Source organism: Symphalangus syndactylus, chromosome 19 (assembly GCF_028878055.3).
Source record: "Symphalangus syndactylus isolate Jambi chromosome 19, NHGRI_mSymSyn1-v2.1_pri, whole genome shotgun sequence".
Lineage (NCBI taxonomy): Eukaryota > Metazoa > Chordata > Mammalia > Primates > Hylobatidae > Symphalangus > Symphalangus syndactylus.
Genome location: NC_072434.2, coordinates 22,016,144 through 22,034,473, shown reverse-complemented (window position 1 = coordinate 22,034,473; position 18,330 = coordinate 22,016,144). Strand labels below are relative to the sequence as shown.

The 18,330-nt window shown below is 53.7% G+C and overlaps 1 protein-coding gene across 8 annotated transcripts in view; it reads right to left on the bottom strand.

Annotated features, from left to right (window-relative positions):
- KIF21B (kinesin family member 21B) overlaps positions 1 to 18,330 on the bottom strand; it is a 54,757-nt gene that overhangs the window by 24,610 nt on the left and 11,817 nt on the right. For 4 of the 8 annotated variants that reach the window (XM_055233847.2, XM_055233850.2, XM_055233849.2 and 1 more), the window contains exons 2-15: positions 15,386 to 15,608; positions 14,885 to 15,067; positions 12,156 to 12,305; positions 11,919 to 12,053; positions 11,377 to 11,544; positions 10,951 to 11,066; positions 10,199 to 10,394; positions 8,790 to 8,979; positions 7,353 to 7,416; positions 7,026 to 7,244; positions 6,505 to 6,586; positions 5,974 to 6,091; positions 5,009 to 5,200; positions 2,166 to 2,365 (exon numbers count right to left, since the gene is read on the bottom strand). In XM_055233847.2, the coding sequence (XP_055089822.1) occupies positions 2,166 to 2,365; positions 5,009 to 5,200; positions 5,974 to 6,091; positions 6,505 to 6,586; positions 7,026 to 7,244; positions 7,353 to 7,416; positions 8,790 to 8,979; positions 10,199 to 10,394; positions 10,951 to 11,066; positions 11,377 to 11,544; positions 11,919 to 12,053; positions 12,156 to 12,305; positions 14,885 to 15,067; positions 15,386 to 15,608 (2,236 nt within the window). Of the gene's footprint in view, positions 1 to 2,165; positions 2,366 to 5,008; positions 5,201 to 5,973; positions 6,125 to 6,504; positions 6,587 to 7,025; positions 7,245 to 7,352; positions 7,417 to 8,789; positions 8,980 to 10,198; positions 10,395 to 10,950; positions 11,067 to 11,376; positions 11,545 to 11,918; positions 12,054 to 12,155; positions 12,306 to 14,884; positions 15,068 to 15,385; positions 15,609 to 18,330 lie in introns of all 8 variants that reach the window. The other 4 variants (XM_055233848.2, XM_063613695.1, XM_055233846.2 and 1 more) reach the window with 1 other exon arrangement.

Sequence of the window (18,330 nt, the reverse complement as noted above, 5' to 3'; positions counted from 1 at the left end):
AGGTATCTTCCAGGGTCAGGGGCTTAAGGCTTCCTGGGGAGTTGCTATGTCTTCCTGGTCAAAGACTCATCCACCCGACTTTGCACGTGTGGCCAAGCTCCATGGTGGCTACCACAGAGGCAAAGGTCTCAGAACAAGTGAGCACATTCCAGGCACATGACAAGCGGAAACAGGCCATGGTACGTGAGACCAGCATCGCTCCGCAGGTTTAAGGTAGAAGGCATTGTGGCCTCTCCCTGGGAGACCCTGTGGCTGCAGGCCCCACCCCGGTTCCATTCTGTGAATCGTTGGGGCCCTGTAGCTGAACAGCCATGGGAGGATTCTGGGGCACTGGCTCTCACGGTGCCTGGTTTGAATCCTTGGCTGCTGCATCCTCTGTCCCTCCAACAGAAAACCTAGGCTCCTCCTGGGATGACCCAAGGGTGTTCCTCTCTGCTTCTAGCTCTGGGTTCATAAGAACACAGTCAACGTGGACAGAGCCGGGCACGTGGCTGAAGGAGCTCAGCAATCCAGAGACTGAAACACAGGTCTACATGTGCCTTCTGTCAGCTGCATCTTGGCGTTATATTATTTGCCAGGCTTCAGAGCCATACAAGGATCTTCCCTCATGAGGCTCTCCAGGGCCTCTGCAGCTGAGATGTGAGCTGGCCAGGACAGGATGGGGTACCCTGCAGAGGCATCAGCTGGGAACCCCCCAGGGAGACAGAGTGGGGATGCACATAAGCGCACCCCAGAAGTGCTCCAGAAGCTGCTGCAGAATGTGCAGGCCCCTGTTGGGAGTGCTGCTCCACCCCAGAGATAATGAAGGCCCACCAGTCCCTCCCGCTAAACCATCAGCGGGTGCAGGGGCCCTTGGGTGATCTGGGTACTTGAGTCCACACTTGAGTCTCAACACCCCACAGGGTGAACACACTGAAGGAGATGGTGCAAACAGGGCTCCTTGGGGCCAGCCCAGGCCAAGTAGGTCAGAGCACAGCAAGGCAAGGACTTCTCCACTCTGGTCAGGTTGATGAAGCCTCCGGACCTGCAGCCCACGCTTGGGGACAGAGCCTGCCCAGGTGAGGTGGCTGGGCCTCAATGACAGCTATGGGTCCACCACCTCTTCTCAGAATCTACATTAGCCACCACTGCATTGCCTCTCTCCTCTGCATACTGAGTTGGCCATGAGCGTGTAGCTACCGATGGCTCCTAGATGCCCCATCAGCCCCAAGCACTGGGGAGCTCCCCTTTCCTATGTCTCTGTCCCCAAGGCCAGCCCTTCACAGCTTGCTGGGGCTGCCACCAGTGCCCAGGGCCTAGCCCAGGGCTGTGGGGATCTGGGCTCCACTGAGGGCTGAGGATCAGAGCAGGCAGGAATGTAGGACTTGGAAGACCCAAGGGGAGGGAGGACTGAAAGGGAACATGGATCTGCTGAGCCCCAGGCGGGAGCCAGAACACACCAGACACTGGAAGCACAAGACTTGAGCCCTGAAGTCAGAAGCACAGGGACAGACCCCAAGCCCCAGAGACTAGAGCACTCTGAGCGGTGGCAAAGTAGAAAAGGGAGGCATTGTGCCACCCGGACACACAGTGGCTTGGGAGCCAGATAACTGAGTTCAAATCCCAGTGCTACCTCTTGGAAGCTGGAATTAACTTCTCTGAGCCTCACTTTCTCATACATAAAAGAATAATAATAGACTTCTTTCAAGAGGTTCTTCTAAGGACTGAATGTGATCATGCGTGTGAGATGACTAGCCTGGAGCCTGGCCATAGTAAATGTTCAAATGATGGTAACTGTTACTATTATCACTCAGGGCCAGGTTGTACCAAACGAGAGGCCTCATGTGCACTTTGTGCAGACCCGAAGCGAGTGTGCTGCAGCCTCCCCAACAGGAGGCAGCACTGAGTGGGGTCCCCTGAAATCCTCACCTGCCTTGAACACGACCCCCATGTACCCCAGCATCCCTGCACACTGGCCCCACTACTGGGCAGGCTGTTTCACCTTGGATGATGCACTCAGCTAAGAGGACCGTGTCAAGGGCCAAGACAGGGTCGAACTAGGTAATGCTGTGTGTCGAGAAGAGAATCCACACTTGACAGCAATGATTATTTTTACCATGGCGAGTGGATTCTAAGAAGATGTCACATGCACTCTAGGCCCCACTCCTCACACCCTCGGCCCCTACCTTGGCCTTCTTCATCTCAGCCACCTCGGCCTGTAGCTTCTTCAGCTCCCTCTCGTAGCGCGACTGGTTCTTGAGCAGCCGGGCGTGCTCTTTCTGGGCAGCCTGCAGCTTCTGCAGGTCCCGGTTCATCTCCCGCAGCCTCTTCTCATAGTCTGCCTTGATCTTGTTGGCCTTCTCCTCAGTGTAGCACTCCATGGTGCCTGAGAGCAACAAGAGGCAGCTGTCGGTGCTGGGTCCCTAAGGGCTCCCACTAAATACAGGGTCATCAAGGGGGAACGCAGGAACCCTCTGTTCCAGTCTCATTGTATGAACTTGGGCAAGTCACACCCCTCTCTGAGCCTGTTGCATCATTTGAATGAGGGGGTCAGACTAGTTGATGCCCAAGGCCCCTTCCTGCTCTGACATCCTATTGAAATGGGCAGGGGTGTTTTCATCTTGAGATCTCTGAACCCCTGGTCTCCAACTTCCCGTGAGGGTCCTGTAGCTCACTCATGCTGGCTAGGTTCTGACCCATGATCCAGTGTTGGAGGAAAGAGCTGGGGCCTGTGGGAAGGGGGAGAGTTTGCAAGAGAAGACAGAATGGTGTGGGCCAGGGCAGAAGGAATAAGCTGATTCTCCACTCTTGGCCTCTCCTACCAGAACTACCAACAGACATCTCCAACTTAACAGGTACAAAACCCAACTCCTCATTTCTACCTGTCTCCCATCTCAGTACACAGCATCACGCTCCTTCCAGAAGCTCACACCCTGAGGCATCCTTGGCTCCCCTCTCCCTCACATCCACCTCCCAGCAAGCAATCAACAAAGCCTTCTGGCTCAACCTGAAAAATATATCCAGAATCTGACTTCTCACCACCTCCTAAGCCACCTCTCCTGGGATCTTTAGAACAGTTTCCTAAGTGGTCTCCAGCTTCCACTTTCACTCCCCCATGCAGCAGCCACAGTAGTCTTTTAAAAATGCTTTTAAATTTGGTATCACGTAGCTCTCTTGAAACTCCACACATCCCCTCTCCCTCAGAGTATAAGGAAATGTCCTTACAATGACATTTCTTCTCCAACCTGTCCCCTCTCACTGTGCGCTAGCCATCCTGGTCCCCTTATCATTCTGCCAAAATGCCAGGCACATGGCAGCCTTATGGCCTTGGCATCTCCTGCTCCCTCTGTCTGGGATGCTCTTCCCCTGGTTGGGGCTGCTCTAGCACTATCACCTCCTTCAAGTCTTTGCTCAGTGAAGTCTTCACGACCATCCTTTAAAAAACTCCAATTCGGCCAGGCACGGTGGCTCACACCTGTAATCCTGGCACTTTGGGAGGCCAAGGAAGGCAGATCACAAGGTCAGGAGTTCAAGACCAGCCTGGCCAATATATTGAAGCCCTGTCTCTACTAAAAATACAAAAATTAGCTGGGTGTAGTGGCGGGCACCTGTAGTCCCAGCTACTCGGGAGGCTGAGGCAGGAGAATCGATTGAACTGGGAGGCGGAGGTTGCAGTTAGCCGAGATCACGCCACTGCACTCCAGCCTGGGCAACAGAGAGATTCTGTCTCAAAAAACAAAACAACACTTTTACACCATTGGTGGGACTGTAAACTAGTTCAACCATTGTGGAAGTCAGTGTGGCGATTCCTCAGGGATCTAGAACTAGAAATACCATTCGACCCGGCCATCCCATTACTGGGTATATACCCAAAGGACTATAAATCATGCTGCTATAAAGACACATGCACACGTATGTTTACTGTGGCACTATTCACAATAGCAAAGACTTGGAACCAACCCAAATGTCCAACAACGATAGACTGGATAAAGAAAATGTGGCACATATACACCATGGAATACTATGCAGCCATAAAAAAATGATGAGTTTATGTCCTTTGTAGGGACATGGATGAAACTGGAAACCATCATTCTCAGTAAACTATCGCAAGGACAAAAAACCAAACACCGCATGTTCTCACTCATAGGTGGGAATTGAACAATGAGAACACATGTACACAGGAAGGGGAACATCACACTCCGGGGACTGTTGTGGGGTGGGGGGAGGGGGGAGGGATAGCATTAGGAGATATACCTAATGCTAAATGACGAGTTAATGGGTGCAGCACACCAACATGGCACATGTATATATACGTAACAAATCTGCACATTGTGCACATGTACCCTAAAACTTAAAGTATAATAATAATAAAATAATTAAACAAAACAAAACAAAACAAAAAAAAAACTCCAACTCACTCTTCAGTAGTTCTTGTTCCCCTTCCTGGCTACACTTACCACCATTTGACACACTATAGATTCTGCTCTTTCGTTTATGTTTGTCTTTCCCCACTAGAATGTATGCTGCACGAGAGCAGGGATTTTGCCCACTCCAATATCTCTAGCACTAGAACGATGTCTGCTCTATAAGACATATTCAACATGTGTTTGCTGAATAAGTAAATCAATGAATGAATAAAAAACGGAATGAATGGGCTGAAGAGCAGCATAATGAAGATAGAATGTAAGAACGTTTACAAACAGGTCCAAAGGAAAAGACCCAAGGAACTGAGTGCAGGAGGAAAGGCTGGGAGTGTCATGTTCGCGTGCCTAGGTATATAAAGAATTCTAATACGTGACATGATAGCCAAAAAAAAAAAAATCAATTTACAATGTTTCATAGGAACTAGCGTTAGACGTAAGAACCTTTAACTGTGGGTCAAAGGGCCACAGTCAAAGGTTGGGAAGTCCCTTGCCTAGAAGGCCAGGATAACCCCAACACACCAGCTGCTTTTGACAGAGGAGGGGCTCAGGGGAAAGGGAGGGTCCGGATGGGGTCGGGGGGTGGGGGGGCATGGCAGTGGCCTCACTGAGGTTCTGCAGCACACGGTCGCGCTCCAGCTGTGTGTCTCGGATCTTGTTCTGAAGCAGAATCAGCTTTTCCTCATACTGGTGCTTGAGCGTCTGTAGCCGCCGCTGGCTGTTCTCCAGCTCGTCGATCAGCTTCTGCTTGATTTCGATCTCACAAGTCAGGTCGGCCAGGTCCGCCTGGAAGTTCACCTCTACGGGGGCACAGTCAGGCTCAGCCCAGCGTTAGGGCGAGGGGCAAATTGGGGAGCAGATGTGCCAGTCCTGGGGAGCTGGGACCCTCCTTTGGTCAGCCGTGACCAATCAGTGACCAGAGACTGGGAAAATGATAAATCCCAATGCAGGTAGAATGCGGCCAGAAGGAGCAACACATTTAAAGAGCAGTTCCAGAAAGGCAAGGCAGGGCTCAGGAGCTGGCAGGGGAGATCTACACGTCCTTCCCAGCCATTCCTGAGGCCAGCATCCACCTGTTCCAGATGACATGGGACCAGCTTCAGTGGAGGAGGGTGAGACGGCTGAGAGCACCTTACAGGGCTAGGGCCAGGGCTGGCAGCAGGCAGGGCTGAAGGGGCAGGCATCTCCATTTAGAGGAGAGAGCTTTGGCACCAGTCAGGCCGACATTCACGTTTGCTCTGCATGGACCACACTGGGGAAGGTCACTAAACCCCTGTGAGCTTGTTCCTCCGGGGTAATATAGGGGAGCTCACCACACCTATGCATACAGTTGCAGTGAAGACTGAAAGAACCCAGCTGCTCAAAGGGTTAAGGTAAGCACAGTGCCTGGCACCTAATGAACGACCAGGAAGTGTTTGCCATCATTCCCATCATGACTGCTGTTGTCATTGGTTTCATGTCTGGGAGTGCTGGGGCCTGGACACCATTATCTTTGAGCAGGGCCCAACCCCACACTTGGGCACTGGCAGCCAGGCATTGCATTCCCCACAGCCCACAGCCCAGGCCCACGCACCCTTCTCCTCGGGGTCTGAGTCTGAGTCCACCAGGCTCTCTTCACTGCCCGAGTCCTCATCTTCATCCTCGCGCCCCTCCTCCTCCTCACAGCCACTCTCGTCTCGCTCTTCCTCCTCCTGGGCACCAGGCACCATTGGGATGGGCCTGGCCTCAGAGAGGGGAGCCCAGAAGCAGAGATGCATCCCGACACAATGCCTCAGGTGTGTCAGGAGGGTGGGGATTGGGGCAGGCCATAGCTGAGCCCCTCTGCCCACCCCCTACTCCTGGAAGAGTGCTGCCTCCCCCAACACCATCGCAGAACCTCTCTAGGAGGGCCTCCCCACCTGCATCATCCGTTTGGGATGAGGTGGGGGCCTAGGGGATGGAGATCACCATGGTAACCAGTCAGCGATAAAGGAAGTACAAGGATCAACTGGATGCAGACCCAACCGCCTCCTTCACTCCATACAAGGATGCGGATGGGGCCCCCCAACCCCGGCAGGGACACAGGGCACGCACGTGGTGAGGTGGGGCGGGCCGTGCTCCTCACCTCCTCCGCCTCGTTCTCATCCGTCTCCTCGCTGTTCTCCTGTTGGAGTTTTGCCCTCTTTTTGAAGGCTTCCTTCTCGGGGCTGCTCAGGGAGGACAGGGAGGATGGATTAGGGAGGATGGATTAGGAAGGCTGCCCCTGCCTTGAGCACATGGGCAGGACGGCGGCAGCGGCAGAACAGGAAGCCTCTCACCAGAGGGAGGGGAGAGCGCTGGCTCCTACTCTGCAGAGAACCCCGCTGCTCTTCCCTAGGGCCACCCAGAGCTGACCTTGGCTCAGCTCAGTGCTTCCTCTCCTTGGGGGAAAGCATATGGCATGGGAGAACGTCGGGGAGGGAGGTTGCCCAAAAGGCTGAGCAAATCTGCGCCATGAATTCCCAAGCAATACTGAGGCATCCCCTGGGGCTGGGGGTGTGGAGGTTCCCTCCTAAACACTGGCGGGCAGCAGTCCTCCTGGGGGACGGGCAGGGTCCACTGGGGCGGTCTGAGGGCTCTCAGGGGCGGGGACGACACTCCACTCACCTCTTCCTCCGCTGCCTGACCTCCTTCTTCTTTAGCCGCTCCAGGTCCTGCTTGGCCCTGCGGATCACCTCCGAGGCATCCTCCATGGAGCTGGCCGGGCTGCCCCCGAAGGCCGGGGCGGCTGGAGAAGCACCCAGGGAGTAGGGGCTCCTAGCCGAGGCCCGTGAGAGGCTGCGGCGCAGGGACTCATTCATGGCTTCACTCTCCAGGAGCTTCGTCCTGCACAGGAAGGGCGAGTGGGCGGGGCCGAGTGAGCTGCCACCGCCCTTGGCGTCACCTGGCCGAGGCCCCCAACCCGCTCACACCTGCCGGGGCTCACTCACTCACCGTAGCTCCTCGATCTCCCGGATGTAGTTCTGGATCAGCGCACCAATGGCCTCATTGCCATCGCCTGGAGTGGGAAGGCGGGAAGAAGGGTGCGATAAAGAAGATAAATAGGCCAGCGCGGTGGCTCAGACCTATAATCCCAGCACTTTGGGAGGCCAAGGCGGGCGGATCACCTGAGGCCGGGAGTTCGAGACCAGCCTGACCAACATGGAGAAACCCCGTGTCTACTAAAAATACAAAATTAGCCGGGCGTGGTGGCGCATGCCTCTAATCCCAGCTACTCGGGACGCTGAGGCAGGAGAATCGCTTGAACCTGGGAGGTGGAGGTTGCGGTGAGCCAAGATCATACCATTGCACTCCAGCCTGGGCAATAAGAGCGAAACTCCGTCTCAGAAAAAAAAAAAAGATAAATAGCAGCAAGGGTCTTCACTGCTGATACTACTGCTCTTATTATCTGTGCCTCTAATAGGGTAGCTCATATGGGCCTTTTCCAAAAAGAAATCTATAGAAAAAAATACGTTGCACAGAGGTATACAAGCACTGTTGGCAATAGCAAGAAACTGGAAACAACCTAAATGCCCATCACTAGAAGGCTATTATAATAAATTTATTCATCATTGTTACATATGGGACACCATGGCAGAAGATTAAGAGAAATAGGTTTTTTAAAATTTTTATTTTTTGGTTAGTGCCAAGGTCTTGCTCTGTTGCCCAGGCTAGAGTCACAGCTGACTGCAGCCTCAACCTCCCGGGCTCAGGCAATCCTTCCATCTCAGCCTCCCAAGTAACATGAACTACAGGCATGTGCCACCACATCTGGCTAATTTTTGTATTTTTTGTAGAGACTAGGTGTCCCTATGTTGCCCAGGCTGGTCTCAAACTCCTGGGTTCAAGTGATTGTCCTGCCATGGCCTCCCAAAGTGCTGGGATTACAGGCGTGAACCAGAAGTAGGTTTAATATGGAAAGATTTATAAAACATAATGCTAAATGAAAAAGAGAAGTCTTAGAGCAATATATATAATCTCATACATAGAAAAAGTAGTCTATATCATACACACATTTAAGAATGTATATGAATACATATTCATACTTGAAACAAATACTGAGAAAGGTGTGGGAAAATACACACCAAGCTGCTCATAGAGGTTCCTTCTGAGAAGCAGAGAGGGCTTGGGGTGGAGGGTTCAGGGAGAGGCGATTTTAATCTTTCACTTCATATAGTGATGTATTGTTTGCATGCTGAACAAGAAGGATGTGTTCATGTATTACTTGTGCCATACAAAAATGTTTTAAAATCAAGTGAAAAAAAATGCATAAATGAGTTGAACTGTGAATTGACTGGCTGGCTTAGTCCACCTGATACTCTGGGGTGGATGTGGGGGGAGGGGGTCCTAGCCCGTTGGTGCTCTGACCTGGCCTGGCACAGCCCAACTCACCGGCCTTGGCTAGCAGCAGGTTCGCCTCCTGGCTCATGAGCTGGGTGACACGGTTGTTGATGGCGTCGATGGCCTCCTGCATGGCTTTCACCCGCAGCCGCAGGGCCCCATTCTCCTTCTGTAGCATGGCATTCTCCCGGAACAGATCACTATAGCCCTCGGCGCCATCCTCTCCTATCACTCGCTTGCCCTGGGAGCAGGGGCAAAGGGGAGCAGTCAGGCAGCAGAGTTCGCAGAGGGGGGAAGGGGCTGATGATGCCCCTCCCTCTGCCAGCGCCCTGGCCTTCCCCTGGATATGGCAGCATCACCAGTCTCCCCTGCCCCAGGTTTCCTAAAACACAGCTACTGGCCCCCAGTGATCAAAAACCTTACACAGTTCTCCTTGACAATAAAAAGTTCAAATTTTGTAAACAGCCACTCAAGGCCTCTCACAATCTTACTTGACCTAACTTTCCACAGTGTATTTTCATATCTCCATAAATTCTAGTCCAAGGGTCAAAACCCTCTCTGCCAGGCAGTTGGCATAAATGAGTCAGGCTGGTTGTAAGACAATAGGGAGTGGTAGAGACTGGAACTAAGAGAGTCCCAGACTCAGTCTAAAAAGGGCAGCCCCTATGCCTCTCCAGCCAACTTGGTACCATGAGTTGTTAGATCTTTAAAATTTTCTAGCAAAACTGAAACTCCCTGACAACTAAGTTGTATTCTTTTAAAACAAGTGCAAGCCAAACCTAAACTCATCTATGTGCCAGATTCGGGCAATGGGCTACCAATTGGTGACTTCTGTCTTAGTCACATAGAATTAGACATTTCCCCCAAAGGACCCATTTTTTTCCCACTCTGTTCCTTTGTGCATGGCTTGTTCTTTACCTAGAATGGCTGCCCCATCTCATTTTGCTGTTACCTCATTCATTCTTCAAAATCCATATAAAAGGCCCCTTTTTCCATGAGGCCCTCTCTGACCATCCATGCAAGTGAGGCCAACTCTCTCCTCTGCCCCTCTGCGGCACACTGGATACTCCTGTGGGCCCCTCTATCAACGATTCTGTGCCAGTCTAGCAGTCTTATCTGTTCCAACACAACACATTCAGCAGACATGAAAACACCCTGGAGAGTGTCTGCCCTGTGCATAAGATCTATGCAACAAAAGCCGGGGAGCCCTTCTTTCTTGGACTTAGTATTCTAAAATCTTGAGGGCTCAGACTATGCTTGATTCACGTGGGTGAGTCCCTAATAGTGAGCATCAGGCCTGCCACACAACTGATGCTCAAGAGTCATGTCCAAAGTGGATGATGGGTAATAGGGAGGTGGGAGGGATGCTGAGGAAGTTAGGGTGAGGCTGCAGGGCAGAGGGTGCATATGAAGCATTAGCTCCAAGAGGAGTGCTGGGCAATGCCCAGGAGCATGCTCACCGCCTTATACTCCATCAGCTCCATCTGCAGCCGAGCAATCTCAGCCCGCAGTGCACTGATTTGCTGGCTGGTCTTGTCCTGGTTCACTACCACCTTGTTCTTGATGTTGCGGGCCCGATTGGCATATTTGAGTGTGTTGAGGGTCTCCATGAAATCCCGGTCTGAGGGGCTCACACAGGCGATCATGATGGTCTGGCTGGGGGTGCAGAAAGGCTGGTGTGAGGGTGAGGGACACAGCCAGCCCCCAGCATTGCCTCAGGGCAGGGGTCCTCCTCCCATCCCATTCCCCCACTACCTTAATGCCCAAAGCACGTGGGCATTCAGGACAGAACCTGGGATGTGGGGAGCTGGACCATCTGGCCAGGAGTTTTCACTGCAACAGCAGGTAACCATAGTAAAGGCGGCTACCAAGGCTGGGGAGGTGGTGAGGCATAATTGCCAGAGTCCTTTGCTTGGTGATGAGGATGAGTCACAGCCCTGCATTTTCTAGCATTTTCCATCTATCATCTCATCTGGGTCATATGACTTCCCTTAGAATGTCTCTCCCTGTTTTACTGATAAGGAAACTGAGTCGGACCATAGCTGCCTAAAGGTCATAAAGCACCTCAAGGTTCCTACCTCCTAAACCTGCAGCCTAGGATGGGAAGGCCTCCTCCTCCTGGGGCAGGCTTGCGCCAATACCCACACTGCACTATTTTCCAGGAACCTCCCTGCCTCCCCTGTCCCTTCCCTGGGTGTTGGTCACCAGATACCTGTTGCCCCCCAGCGAATCCTGGAGGAGCCGAGTGAGCTTGGAGTCCCTGTAGGGAACGTGCACCACCTTCTTGCTCTGGTCCCCTAAGGCGCTGATCACATTGCCCAAGGCCAGCTGTGGGAGACAGACCCTGGCACTCAAGAGTCACTCAGGGAGTGAAGGGTAGGGAGGGACAAGAAAATCCCCAACCCATCTGTACCTGCCTCTTTGGCCCCAGCAGCCCTCTTGCTCCCTGGGTGGGTTTATAGGCAGATGGATAAGTTGGTGAAATGGGGAAGTTGGGGACAGGGGTGAGGCCTAAGAGTGAAGGGCTAATTGGCAAGATGTCCAAGGAGGACTCAGCAGGTGTAGGACTGCAGGGCCTTGGAGGGGTCTGAGACTGAGCTGTGTGGGTGCTGGGGCTGATGACCCACCATGTGCCTACCAGGCCACAGTTGATGGAGATGCCCTCCTTGGCCCGCTCGCCAGTAGCCCCTGTCCGCTTCAGCCGCTCTGAGCCGGCCAGGTCCACAAAGTGAAACTTAGCGGTGAGTGTCTCATACTCACTCGAGGGAGGTGTACCATCAGGAAGCCCGGTCACCGCCTCATTCACCTGCAGCAGAAGTCAGCTCTGACTCACCCAGCCCTCGCGCACCTCACTGGCTCCCCTGATCACAGTACTGCCATCTGGGAGAGGCACGGCGGATGGCCAAGCGCCTTGCCCTTCGCACATGCAGAGCATCTGACAATGTGCACAGTACTTGCACAAGCCTGATTTCTATTTAATCCTCACAACACCACGATACAGAGATCATTAACCCATTTTACAAATTGCGCAACAAGGCTCAAGAAAAATATAAAAATCAACAAATGGCAGAGGCCAGCCTCAATCTGGTTTGCTATCTCTGAATCTGTGGCTCCTCATTTTGCCCTTCCTGGGATACTCCTGTAGCAAGCTGGCTCCTGGGCCCCCTACAGGCTCCTCACCAGGTCGGGCTGGGTGCACATGCGCATCTGGCACAGGTGGATGGTGAAGATGGCGTGGGAGCGTGAGCTCTGCACGTTCATCTGGGTGCTGGCTGTGGTGCGGGACAGGGCCCCCTGCTTCAGGCACTGGATCAGCTGGAAACAGAAGCAGAAGTGAGGGCTTGGGACTACCGTGGTGCCAGCCCCTGCCCTTTCAGGATGCCCTGGGCCTGCTCCAGACCTCCAGCAGATGCTCACCTCCTCCTGGGAGTGGATGAGGCGAGAAGTGACGCCAGTGGTGTATATACCACCGTTTGTGTCCTCGTGGATCTTGATGTTGGACCTGCGGTGGCGGGCGTCAGGGTCACGGGTGCTGTCAAACAGGTCAAGGATCTCCTCATTGTAGAGCTGTGCAGGAAGGAAACAGCTGAATTCATAGGGCATGCACCGGGGCCCCAGGTGGCTGCCACATGCCTATAAACCGCATCTGTTTTACAGATGTGGAAACTGAGGCTGTGGGTCCCCTCTGGGTTCTGAATCCCATGACCTTTCTGTAGGACAGGGGCAGGAGGCAGCTGGGCCCTGGGCAGAACTAGCTGGAGGCTGCACACTGTTCACCATTCCCCAAGGAACCAGGAGCCAGCAGCTAGGTCCCAGCATGGGCTAAGGACCAAAAGAGGACAAAGGGACATGGGTCCCAGATGTAGGAGATGAGGAAGATGTGGCCACAATTTGAGCAGATCCTGTCGTATTCCTGGACTTGGAAAGAGTAGACGGGGACGTGATTCCAGATGAGGGAGGGCAGAGACAGAGCTCAGTGGAGACCAGGGGAGCCGTGCCCTGGCCCTGACTGTCTCTCAGGTGACGACAAGCTCTCCAAGGGGAGGAACACGCCTGTGTGCCTTGCCCTATGCTTGGCAGCGGGTGAGCATAGAGAGCACGCCACTGTGGCCTAGTGTCCTGGAGAGGGCCTGGTGAGACCATCGTGGGGAGGGGGCCTGGCCAGGAGCAGTCACCCCATTTCAGGTGGTCTCAGCCAAGGAGATTCCTGTGTTTGGAACTGCTGGCAGGGAAAGTGTCACCTGCTGAAGATCTGGGATGTTCAACAGGCAGGGAGCTAGGGCTGGGGACTGGAATAAGGGATGGGGGCAGCTAGGGCAGCAGCCAAGAAAATGCTGTGGGACTAAGGGGGAGACTGCAGCCCTCTGACATCCGGGGCTTTGACAGCCCTAAAGGGACAGAAATACCCCACATGAAGTGGGAATGAAAATTCCCACATGAATGGGAAAGAGGAGATGGAAAGGATGGTGCAGATGGGGGCCTACAATATCTGTCTGCCTGTCTGTGTTGGGGTAGACACACACTATCATTTGACCTCTTGTGGTTCACCCTATGGAACTGATTTTCTAGGAACGTGCTCTTCCGGGCTTCTCCATGGCAACAGGATAGGGAAGGGACGAAAACAAAGAGATGTGAGAGAGAAGCTTATTGAGATACGCAAGCAGCAGGACACAGACACAGACACGAACACAGACACACACACACACACAGACACCCACATACAGACACAGAGATACACAGACACAGAGACACACAGACACACACACGCAGACACCCACACACAGACACAGAGATACACAGACACGGACACAGAGACACACAGACACACACACACACAGACACAGAGACACATAGACACACACACAGAGACAGACACACACAGACACACACACACAGAGACACACAGACACACACACATAGACACAGAGACACACACACAGACACACACACAGACACAGAGACACACACAGAGATACACACACACAGACAGACAAGCACAGACACACAGACACACACACAGATGAGCACAGACACATAGACACACACACAGATACAGATGCGCACACACAGAGACACATAGACACACGTACACAAACACACACACACAGATGCACACACAGACACACATAGACAAACACACATACAAAGATGCGCAGACACATAGACACAGACACACACACAAACAGAGACACACAAGACACAGAGACACACACAGACATACAGACAGATGACACACACACACAGATACAAACACACAGTCATACACACATAGGCAGTCCATTTATCAGAAGCAAAAGTCCAGAGGGGCAAAGAAAACCTCCAAATTCTAAAATGCAGGATACCCTAGAGGGCAGGCCACCACCTGTGTGCCCAGGAGGGAGTAGCTGTGTTATGGTAGGCAGGGGCTGGGGTTGGGGAAGGCCTGGAGAGGGCCAAGGCCACGTGCTTCCCTCAGAAGGCAACCTGGACAAAATCACAGCAGCAGGGTTTATGGGATAAGCGCCCTTACTGAGTGGGGGCTCAGCATAGGCCCAATGGTCAAGAGCACAGAGACCCCCTGCTCCCCACTAAAAGCCCCTCCCTGGCTGCCACAGTCTGGGCCTGACATTCTCCCAGAGACAGGAAGGGCCAGGTGCACAGAAAGACCTTTCCTGGAGGACCTTTCTGCCCTGGGGTCAGAGAAGACTCAGGGGGCCAGGAAGCATCTGAGCCAGAAAGGGGCAGGATAGGATGCCCTGAGGCTGAGGGGGAAGCCAGAGAAGGCCAGAAGGAAGGGAGAGAGGCAGGGTTCTCACAAAACCCTAAGGAAACAGGTACCACCCTATTTCGCAGATGAGGCTCAGTGTGGTAAATGATTAGCCCAAGGTCACAAGGCTAATCAGTGTCAGATATAGAACCCGTCAGGGTGTGAAGGGATCATACAGGTCATCAACTCAAGCTCCATCTGATGCAGGAACCCCTTTTGAGTGTCCCACCAAGTAGTCCTCCAGCCCTTGCTTGGATTCTTTCAATAGCAGGGAACTCATCACCCGGAGATGCCCCCATGGTTCCCTGGGCTCATTCCACTGCACTGGAGGAAGGCCCGGCTTCCATGGTCCTGTTGTCTACCAAGCCTCCCACCAGCCCACCCCATGGGGCCACGGTACCTCCAGAAACTGGGCGCTGACTTTGAACTCAGGTCCAGCCATGCCCTGCTCCTGCGCCCGACGCTTGCGCTCGGCAATGCCCCTAAAGAGGTGTGCGATGGCCCTCGGGATGATGCCCTGCTCCTCCTCCGACGTTGCCATGTCAAAGCCAGTGCCCATGGTGTACGTCTTCCCGGCCCCCGTCTGCATTGGCAAAGATAGGAGGGTGTAACCCTGCACCCTTTGGGGGCAGCAGCAAGCCCTGTACCTGGGCCAAATCCCCTTAGCTCATCTACCTCCCAGCCCGGTTCCCCTGCTGCTTTCTTGGTCCTGAAGCCACACTCTGGGGAAATCACTGACTGACAGCCCTCCCTCTGCTAACCAGCGGTGCAGCGGCCTCCTTACACAATAGACAAAACCCTGAGGCTGTGTCTCAACTGCTCTGAAGGTGGAGCTTTCTCTCCATTGGATGCGGGGAGACCAAGGCTGGAGCGGCCATAGGTGGGCGTGAAGATGGCTTACCTGCCCATAGGCCAGCACCGTGGCATTATAGCCCTCGAAGCAGCCCTCGATGAGCTTGCTCACACAGGTGGAATAGATCTGTTCTTGCCAGGTGTCCAGGTCGAAGACAAAGTCATAGGTGAAGGCCTTGTCCTTCCCCAGCAGGACCTGGGGCTCTCCCGGGGTAACAGAGGTACAGATGTGACAGCCCTCAATCTTCTCCTTCGACAGCTGGGGCCGGATCCTGCCCATGATGGAGAGAGCCCTGGGTCAGGCCCAGCTGGAAGGGGGCTGCCACAGGCCCCTCCCTCACACTGCCTGCCAGGCTGCCACTTCCCCCATGAGCCAGAGGAAAAGGAAGGAAGCTTAGGTGCCCCCAGAGGACATGGGCAACTTTTGTAATACAATAGTAATAACAATATCAACATCATCAAAACAGCAGTTGTTAATATTTATTGAGCATTCAGTATATATCAGGTCTGTGTTCAGAGTACTTTCCATAAATTAATTCATGCATTCTTCACTATAAACTTGTGAGGTACCTATTATTTGCCTAATTTTACAGATGAGAAAACTGAAGCTGAGAGAGTTTAAATGACCCTGCCCAAGGGTGTATAATGGAAAGTGATGGCGCCATGTCCAGGTCTGTCTGACATAAAAGCACATACTCCTGATTGGACCAGAAGCCCTAGAAATCAGCATCTCGTCAGGGGAGAGAAGGCGGCTTGTCCACTGCTGGGGAGGCAAAGCACAGGGCCAGGGTGGGGAAGAGAAGGAACTGGATGCTCCCACAGCTCTGGGCCACATTCCCAGAGCCAGGACTAAGTTCTAGAGGAGGCCAGAACCTCTGCCAGTGCCCATGGGGGCTGCAAGCCGGAGGCCAGGAGCTCCCCTCCCTGACGCCAGACCAGGAGCCCCCTTCCCAGATGCCAGAGCCTGGTAGACATTCTCAGGCCCGAGCTCTGCTTCCTTTCCAGGAGTGGGGGGTTGGGGGGGCAGACCTGCATAGCTGGGGCTGACCAGGTCAAGTCCCAAGTTCCCTTGTGAAGGGCAGGGACCTCTAGAAAGGGCACCAGGCCAGCCTGGGGTGCGCTCCCAACCCAGATTCTGGCAGGCTTCCCTGTAAAGAGGAAGAAAAGCGGCATCAGGACTGAGTGAGGAGCCAGCCATGGACACAACTATCTCCATCCAGCCACCCCTTCCTCTCTCTCCCAAGCAGCCATCACCACGACAAGGTTCCCATGGCAACCAAGCAGGAGTCAGCAAGCATGCGTGTACAGGGATTGGCAGAAAGCACCACCCCCACCCCAACTCCCTAAAGTAAAAGGGGCTGGGGGTTAGGCTCTCATGCCCATGGGCTCACACAAGCCAGCCCATCAGTAGGCGCTCACAATGAGCTGCTTGTCAGGCCTCCTCTCCCTAAGCCAACACTCACCAAGAGAAGAAACAATGCCAGGGGCCAGGCCAGCACCCATCCTGGGCCCAGAGGCGCCTTGTCACAGAGTCTAGGGCCTCCAAGTCGCCATCCTGTCTCTGCCCCCAGCTGCCCCAGTCCCCAAGGCCCACTCAGAGCTGTAGCCTGGGAAAGGTGCTCACCCGAGCCTGTTGCCTGCACTTCCATGGCAAGGGAGTTAAAGGGGAGTTAAAGCGGACTGGGGAGGTGGGGAAAGCCCAGCGGGGAGGGATTGGGGGTGAGCGACACCAGGCCCAGTTCCTACCCACAGATGGGAGTCTGGGCCTTCTTCAGAAGTGTTTCCGAGTATGAACAGGTCCTTATAGGTCAGTGGCTCTCCCCTAAAAGGGATGGAAGCCCAAAGGAGGTCACCACATTTATCCAGCTGTCTCGCCCAAATTGGAATGGGAGCCCAGCTTCTTCATCTCCCAACTGAATTGGCTTCTGCTTGGGAAGAGAATGGCTGATTCTTGCTCATCCTTCTGGACCTCTAGACCAGAAACTTGAGTCTCCAGTAAGAGCTCAGGGTCAGCAAGGCTCCTACCTCTACTTCTACCTCTACTGCTAATAATGGCAGCAGGCATGCACTGAGCACTCACTCTATGCCAGGCAGCATCTAAACACTGCTGTGGATTAACTCTTGGTCCTCACAACACTGGGAGGTGACGATTATGACCCTCATGTATGGATGAAGAAGCTGAGATGGCACACAGCCAGAGTCACAGGTCACAGACAATCAGGAGCAGAGCCAGGGCTTGAACCTATGCAGTCTGCATGCACTGCCCTTTCAATGGTCTTATGCTACATCTTCTCTAAGGACCAGGGTTCAGAGTGCCAGGGGGAAAGAACATCTCATATATGCGGGGAGAGAGAACAGGAGCAACCTTAGAAGGAGGAGCGTGGCATTGCACACAGGTACTAAATAGGAATCTGGCTCTTAGACCTGGCTCTGCCCCTGGGCTCGTGGGACCCAAGACTAAGCGCTTCCTCTCAGAGCATCCAGGTATTCCTAGGTAAACCAAGTGCCTGGCCTGGGCAGCCTCTGAGGACCCTCCAGCTCTGCTGGCTAGCACCAGTTCCTGAAGACGGCTTCCCTACCACGTGGCTGCCTGAAGTGGGATTTCTGGATTCAGTTCAAATACCATTTAATTACTGTAGGCAGATGGCAATGCTGGCGATTGGAGAAAATCGAATCATCATCCCTGGAGACAGCGGAGCAGGGGAGGGGGAGCAACAGCCCTGCTTGTCAGAGCCCTTCAATGAGAGGGGCAGCTTCTGCTTCAGCAATCAGCCCCCGGACCACCTGGGGAGCCTGCCTTCCAGGATCAAGATAGTGGGCAGAACATTCTGGGGGAGAGGATATAGACGAGGAGACCCCAGGGTTTTGGGGTCCAGGAGTTGTGGGGTCAGTTGGGCATTCATCCTGGGGCCCTTTTTTGGCCCAACACATCCTGAGATGAGGGTCTTTGTGGTCAGAAAGAGACATCCAGCCCAATGCTGGTCCACTCTTAGC